The 8,042-nt window shown below is 39.3% G+C and overlaps 1 protein-coding gene across 1 annotated transcript in view; it reads left to right on the top strand.

The window, feature by feature from the left end:
- Positions 1 to 2,580: 2,580 nt before the first annotated feature.
- The window catches only part of LOC141098601 (aminopeptidase NAALADL1-like), a 52,243-nt gene continuing 46,781 nt past the window's right edge, over positions 2,581 to 8,042 (top strand). Inside the window, exon 1 of the mRNA XM_073586539.1 lies at positions 2,581 to 2,849. Coding sequence (XP_073442640.1) covers positions 2,653 to 2,849 — 197 coding nt within the window. The 5' untranslated portion in view covers positions 2,581 to 2,652. The remainder of the gene's footprint in view (positions 2,850 to 8,042) is intronic.

The following is an 8,042-nucleotide window of genomic DNA, read 5'->3' as shown; positions in this document are numbered from 1 at the left end:
ACAACCAGATTGTCCGCAAATTCCACCAAAGAAAACAGGAAGGAAAAACCTTTCTGTTCCCTAAATCCCAGGGAAAATCCACTGGCCGTGGACGCCCTCCTAATAAAATGGGACTTCTCGCTTGCTTATGCTTTACCACCTTTGAACCTTCTACCTCTGGTAGTGAGGAAGATCAGGGAAGACGGGGTAAGAGTCATATTGATTGCCCCCTTCTGGCCCAGAAGGACCTGGTTTGCATGGTTGAGGACCATGTCAGTAAGAGATCCGTGGGTACTGCCGAACCTTCCAGATCTCCTCTACCAGGGGCCAGTCAACCACCCACAAGTAGCGGGACTGGCATGGTGTTTGAGAGGACACTATTGAGGGATAGAAGTTTCTCAAAAAATGTAATCGATACACTCCTAAAAAGTAGGAAACAAACCACCACAGGTATCTATGCTAGAACCTGGAGGCGATTCCTGTGCACCTTTGAGTTTAATATCAGGGATGGAATACCGGTAAAACAGATTCTAGAATTCCTCCAGAGGGGTTTCGAGTTGGGCCTTTCCACTAGTACATTGAAAGTACAGGTTTCAGCTTTAGGGGCCCTATTTGCATGCGACATTGCCGGTAACCATTGGGTGGCGAGATTCATTAAGGCAGTTACTAGATCGAGACCCATACTCAAAGATAGGTGTATACCTTGGGACTTAAATTTAGTCCTGACAGCCATGACAGAAAAAACGTTTGAACCTCTGGATTCTGCTTCACTAAAAATGATATCACTTAAGACAGCCTTTTTGGTAGCAATAACATCTGCACGTAGAATAGGCGACATACAGGCACTTTCCAGATTGCCCCCTTACACAGAATTCTTGCAGGATAGAGTAATCCTAAGGCCAGACCCGGCATACCTTCCCAAGGTAGCATCTCATTTTCATAAGACACAAGAAATAGTTCTGCCTTCCTTCCCCCTAATCCAACCAATCCTAAAGAACAAAAACTTCAGGCTCTAGATGTTAAGAGATGCCTACTTAAATATTTAGCAGCCACGGATCCTTGCAGGAAGGAGAACGCATTATTTTTATCCTTCCAAGGTCCCAGGAAAGGGTGTAGAGTATCAAAGCGCACGTTAGCAAGGTGGATTAGGGAGGCTATCTCTCTTGCCTACACAGCAGGTGGCGGTCCGGCTCCACAGAACCTGAGGGCGCATTCCACTCGTGCCATGGCATCATCCTGGGCAGAGAGATCGGGAGTATCAATTGACCACATATGTAAGGCGGCCACCTGGTCATCTCCTTCCACCTTTTTTAACCACTATCGGTTAGACATGGGTGCCTCCTCAGATCTCACCTTCGGGCTAAGGGTGCTGCAGGCTGTAGTCCCTCCCTAAATTAGTTTACATCTCTGTAATTCTCTCGTGGTGCTGTCATGGGAGTCCGAATAAAGTATTAAGTTACGTACCGGTAACGGTATTTTTTGGAAGCCCATGACAGCACCCTTAGTTCCCTCCCTTGTTCACATATAAGGGTGCACCCCTTTAGAGGATTGTTTTCGCGAGTTCACCTTATGTGGGAGATGGTTTTAAAAAATTGTAAATAGGATAGGTTGTATATATTGTGTATATGCGGTGTACTAACCATGGTAGCCTCTCAAGCTTTGTAATCCAACTGATGCATGGGAGAGGTGCCGCCCTTTTTGTATCTGTAGGTTTCCTGTTCCCGAAGGGCGGATCCCCTCTCTCGTGGTGCTGTCATGGGCTTCCGAAAAATACCGTTACCGGTACGTAACTTAATACTTTTCTGTTGCTGTGATTCATTCTTGTCTGGACTACTGCAATTCTCTTCTAATGTCTCCCTCTTACTAAACTCTCCCCTCTGCAATCTATTGTCAGTGCAGAAGCCATGGTCCTATTTCTGTCCAGCCTCTACACCGATGCCTCCATCCTGTGCCAGTCATTGCTCTGGTTACCATTCTACAGAATAAAATATCTCTTCACTTTCACCCACAAAGTGCTCCACTCTACATCTCTTTCCTCAGCTCTGTCCACCACCCTAGTTGTGTTCTGAGTTTCCCTTATTATCTAAGACTAACCTCCTCTGTAAGCCGATTTTCACTTCTCCATCTTCAAGAATTCTTTCGAGCCATGCCAGTTTTCATGGAATTAACCAAATTGTCTGGGGTAGAGCAGCATTACAGTCTGTAGAGTTTAAAACATGCTCTAAAAACACACCTCTTTAGCCTGGCCTATCACTTCACTAATATAACTGTTACCTGTTCTCTCTTGCTAAATTTACTTCCAAAATCTGGTCCCTCAAATCATCTGTGTATTGGCGTTCCATTCAATGTCTATTAGACTGACGGAATGTCTATTAGACTGACGGAGAGAGATAGCCGAGTGCTGTACTTTGTCAGCGCCATTTTCTATTTTCTAATTTCTTTTAGTCTTATTTTATGGACTTGATTCTTGGAATAATTAGCTCAATATCTCTTCCATTATCCCGCTAGATTGTGACCCATGATTTAATTCTGATAATCGTTAACCATGTTATTAGTGTCGTCTTATCTAAAGTGTAAAGAGTAACCATAAAGAGTGAAGTGCAAGTGTAAAGGGTAACGGTTACCACATTGAGTGAAACGCAATCTCTGAGGCATCTCGGGTGCTGAGGGACCATGAATTGGTGGAAGGTGTTGGGATTTTCTTTTGGGGCTTTGGCCATATTGGCCATCGGACTGCTGATTGGTCATTTTGGTATATCGAGTGGTGCCGATCCAGAATGGGTGAAGAATCTCGCTCAAGATCTCGATGAAGAGTTTATCCAACAATTCATGAAGGAGGTGGATAACGAGAAGATCAAGGAGAACCTGAGGTGAGACCCATTAGCCTCACTTGGCATAGAACGGAAATAGTTCTGTAATTTTTACTTCCCTTAACCTCCCCTTTATATTGTTTGCTCCATCAGACAAGCAAATAAGCAGAGTTTTGTCTTTTTTTTTTTTTTTTTTTTAAGAAACCCTGAGCAGTAATTTTTAGCCAAGAGTAACAATGTAAATGCTTGGTCCTGTGTGGTTGACATTGGGTGAAGTTGATTCCTCCAATTCTGAGAACTTCAATGTACAAGTATCTAAGCTTAAATGGATAGCCCAGGATTGGAAGAACTTAACTACTTCTAAAAACAGGGCCACTCCTGTCCAAAGCCTGTGTTTTGCGTTGCAACTACGCTCCATTTTATAACGTCCGTGGCCATGAGGAGATACCGACATACTCACCACTCCGGCCACAGTGGCGTTCTCATGTTGGTCCTACTTCTCCTGTGCACGCCGGCACTGTGTTCCGGTGGTGCATCTCCCCCCCTTTAAAAGCACACTCGCATAGTAAAATGCCCGAACACAGCAGCTTGGAGGCTTTCCTGTGTCATTCCATTAGTATAGTATAGTGTGTTCTTTATCCTCTGGCCGAATCGGCGGTATCCGTATCTTAATCCTGAATCCGAGTGGTTGGTACCGGTACCTGTACCCGAACCTTTGGTCCTAGTGCAGCCAGCTCCTGAACTAATTCCTAATAACTGCTTGTGTGAACAAGAACCTGTCGTCAAGATCCCAGTTGTCTGTACGGTCTGTCTCTGATTCCGGCTTGGCTGTGGCTCTGGCCATGTCTTCCCGTCCAGAGAACCCGACCACTCGGGTTTGGTAGCTGCAGGTCTCCCTGGGAGTGGTACCTGGCAGATACCTGCAGCCCAGTCTGTCTAAACCAACAGGGGCTCCAGTGAAAACCTGGTAGCCGCTTAGATATGCCCCTTGCTAGGCAGAACCGGCACGGTGGGTCCACAAACCACGTGTGCCACCGAAAAGCGTGATACATTTACTGTAGTGTGGCACTGTATCTTGCAGACATCAGCCATATTTTTCTATTCTGTACAATAAGTATTTGTTTCTAAGGTGACTTTGATCGTGAAACGAAGATTGCAGTTGCAGACTGCCAACTGATGTCTCCTTCATTACCTCCATTCTTAGCTTGAGATGTCAAGAAAAGAGTGTCATGTGCAGTTAGGCGAAACAATTTCCATATGAAGCTGGTCATCTTGTGACACTGATCTGCAGACATTCAAGCTGAAAAGAATGGCAGAAAAATATACATCTATACACGGCAATGAATTGTGACCGCAAAGGAACTGTTGCCAGATGTTGGAACCTCCTGGATCTTTGGCCTTGAGTTGGATGTGATTTGGCCAACAAAGAGCACAATGCCAAAGCCAAAGGGCATCTGTTGACTACCCAAACGTGGTGTCTTCTATACTTTCAGCAGCTAAAAATATAATTTAATTCCATTATATTAATTTTCTTATCCTGAAGGACACGTCATATAAAAAAAAAACATAACAAAGAGAAGGCAGCCATATTTACCAAAGCACAGCAATATGTGGCCAGCCCCCATGAAAAAGGCGGTGGTAGCCAAGGTGCGAAACACTGATGAATGATTGGCATGCGAGTGGTTGTTTCATCTGTATCTTGCACCTGTGCTGCCTCTGCATTTATCGTGAGGGCCGATTGCATTTTGCTGAGCTTTGACGTTGAGCGTTGGAGCTGGTAAAACAGGTACCTTCTTTTTGTGATTTGTTTTTTGGAATATGTCCTTTCGAGTCTCGTCACCTTACGGCGACAACCTAAATGTAGACAGTTGTGCTCGTGTGGTTTATCCACGGTTTGCATTGATTTGCCTAAATTACAGCAGTCTACTTTTGTTTTGTAACACAGCACCAAAAAAGCCCCCCCCCCATCCAATAAAACGCAAGTAGAAGATTTTGGAACGGAAACTCTCCAAATCTCAAAATGTTTCAAAAACTGTGAAATTCTGCTCTGGAAATTCAGCGAAATGACTGTGAACAAATAGCTTAAGGCTGACTTCACACATCAGACATTCATGGTCCAAGTACGGACTGCAATGTCCTATCTGACTATGGGCCAACTGACTCAAATTTGACCTCATAGGGCATATATGAGGCTCTTGAGTTTAGGTCAGTAGACCTACGACCGGTGCAGACATTGCAGTCCATATTCGGACCATCCTTCTCAGATGTTTTTAGCATATATGTAGCCATTAATTCTACAGATGCTATAAATCCGCTTTCACAATTAACCGTTGTATGTATTTATTTTTTTTCATAGCATAAATCAATAGAAAACAAAAAATAAGAAACTAATATTATCAGAGAAATCTGCTTCTTTCTCCTCCTGGACTGATCATTGATTCTCAAAATTCTTAATTCATGGGTCAAATTTGTTTTCAGTGAGATTCTCCCATTATTGAGATAGATATCAGTTGGTTCTCATAAAGTTCTATGGAACTTGCAGCAGAATGTCTGTTTCTGCTTGTAGCTCCTTCCTCTTCATAAAATATTATAATCACCAACTGTCATCTCCAATCTCAGTATTCGGAAACGCTGTCTTCACTGAATACAGATTTTACCTTTGAATTGAGAATTAATAGTAAGATATATTACAAGGTTGCTTTAGTCATTACTATTGTTTTATGTTAAAAAATGGGTAGGTGGGAAGGAGCTCTGAACTGTTTGACACACCAAGGGTGCACTGAGCGCTTGAGCATGGGTAAAACAGTAATTCTGTGCTGACAGATTTCCTTTAACTTATATACTGTAAATCCCAAAACATATTATATTAAAACCGGAGCATTGCTACAGTAGCAAGATTGTTTTTCAGTATTAGAGTAGTTATATTCTTGTACATAGGGGGCAGCATTAGAGTAGTTATATTCTTGTACACAGGGGGCAGCATTATAGTAGTTATATTCTTGTACATAGGTGCAGTATTATAGTAGTTATATTCTTGTACATAGAGGCAGTATTATAGTAGTTATATTCTTGTACATAGAGGCAGTATTATAGTAGTTATATTCTTGTACATAGGGGCAGTATTATAGTAGTTATATTCTTGTACATAGGTGCAGTATTATAGTAGTTATATTCTTGTACATAGGGGCAGTATTATAGTAGTTATATTCTTGTACATAGGAGCAGTATTATAGTAGTTATATTCTTGTACATAGGAGCAGTATTATAGTAGTTATATTCTTGTACATAGGAGCAGTATTATAGTAGTTATATTCTTGTACATAGGAGCAGTATTATAGTAGTTATATTCTTGTACATAGGGGCAGTATTATAGTAGTTATATTCTTGTACATAGGAGCAGTATTATAGTAGTTATATTCTTGTACATAGGGGCAGTATTATAGTAGTTATATTCTTGTGCATAGAGGACAATATTATAGTAGTTATATTCTTGTGCATAGAGGACAATATTATAGTAGTTATATTCTTGTACATAGGAGCAGTATTATAGTAGTTATATTCTTGTACATGGGGAGCAGTATTATAGTAGTTATATTCTTGTACATAGGGGCAGTATTATAGTAGTTATATTCTTGTACATAGGGGGCAGTATTATAGTAGTTATATTCTTGTACATAGGAGCAGTATTATAGTAGTTATATTTTTGTACATAGAGGACAATATTATAGTAGTTATATTCTTGTACATAGGAGCAGTATTATAGTAGTTATATTCTTGTACATGGGGAGCAGTATTATAGTAGTTATATTCTTGTACATGGGGAGCAGTATTATAGTAGTTATATTCTTGTACATAGGGGCAGTATTATAGTAGTTATATTCTTGTACATAGGAGCAGTATTACAGTAGTTATATTCTTGTACATAGGGGCAGTATTATAGTAGTTATATTCTTGTACATAGGAGCAGTATTATAGTAGTTATATTCTTGTATATAGGAGCAATGTTATAGTAGTTATATTCTTGTACATAGAGTCAGTATTATAGTAGTTATATTCTTGTACATAGGAGCAATATTTTAATAGTTATATTCTTGTATATAGGGGGCAGTATTATAGTAGTTATATTCTTGTACATAGGAGCAGTATTATAGTAGTTATATTCTTGTACATAGGGGCAGTATTATAGTAGTTATATTCTTGTACGTAGAGGCAATAGTATAGTAGTTATATTCTTCTACATAGGGAGCAGTATTATAGTAGTTATATTCTTGTACATAGGGGGCAGTATTATAGTAGTTATATTCTTTTAAATGGGGGCAGTATTTTAGTAGTTATATTCTTGTATATGGGGCAGTATTATAGTAGTTATATTCTTGTATATAGGGGCAGTATTATAGTAGTTATATTCTTGTACATAGGAGCAGTATTATAGTAGTCATATTCTTGTATATGGGGCAGTATTATAGTAGTCATATTCTTGTATATAGGGGCAGTATCATAGTAGTTATATTCTTGTACATAGGAGCAGTATTATAGTAGTTATATTCTTGTATATAAGGGACAGTATTATAGTAGTTATATTCTTGTACATAGGAGCAGTATTATAGTAGTTATATTCTTGTACATAGGGGCAGTATTATAGTAGTTATATTCTTCTACATTGGGAACAGTATTATAGTAGTTATATTCTTGTACATAGGGGCAGTATTATAGTAGTTATTTTCTTGTACATAGGGGCAGTATTATAGTAGTTATATTCTTGTCTATAAGGGGCAGTATTATAGTAGTTTTATTCTTGTACATAGGAGCAGTATTATAGTAGTTATATTCTTGTACATAGGTGCAGTATTATAGTAGTTATATTCTTGTACATAGGGGCAGTATTATAGTAGTTATATTCTTGTACATAGGAGCAGTATTATAGTAGTTATATTCTTGTACATAGGAGCAGTATTATAGTAGTTATATTCTTGTACATAGGTGCAGTATTATAGTAATTATATTCTTGTACATAGAGACAGTATTATAGTAGTTATATTCTTGTATATAGGAGCAGTGTTATAGTAGTTATATTCTTTTACATAGAGTCAGTATTATAGTAGTTATATTCTTGTACATAGGAGCAATATTTTAAGTTATATTCTTGTATATAGGGGGCAGTATTATGGTAGTTATATTCTTGTACATAGGAGCAGTATTATAGTAGTTATATTCTTGTACATAGGGGCAGTATTATAGTAGTTATATTCTTGT

This window comes from Dendrobates tinctorius, unplaced genomic scaffold, assembly GCF_039654945.1.
Source record: "Dendrobates tinctorius isolate UK_male_01 unplaced genomic scaffold, ASM3965494v1 ptg000093l, whole genome shotgun sequence".
Taxonomy (NCBI): domain Eukaryota; kingdom Metazoa; phylum Chordata; class Amphibia; order Anura; family Dendrobatidae; genus Dendrobates; species Dendrobates tinctorius.
The sequence above is the reverse complement of the archived record's forward strand: the minus strand, read 5'-3'. Positions and strand labels throughout refer to the sequence as shown.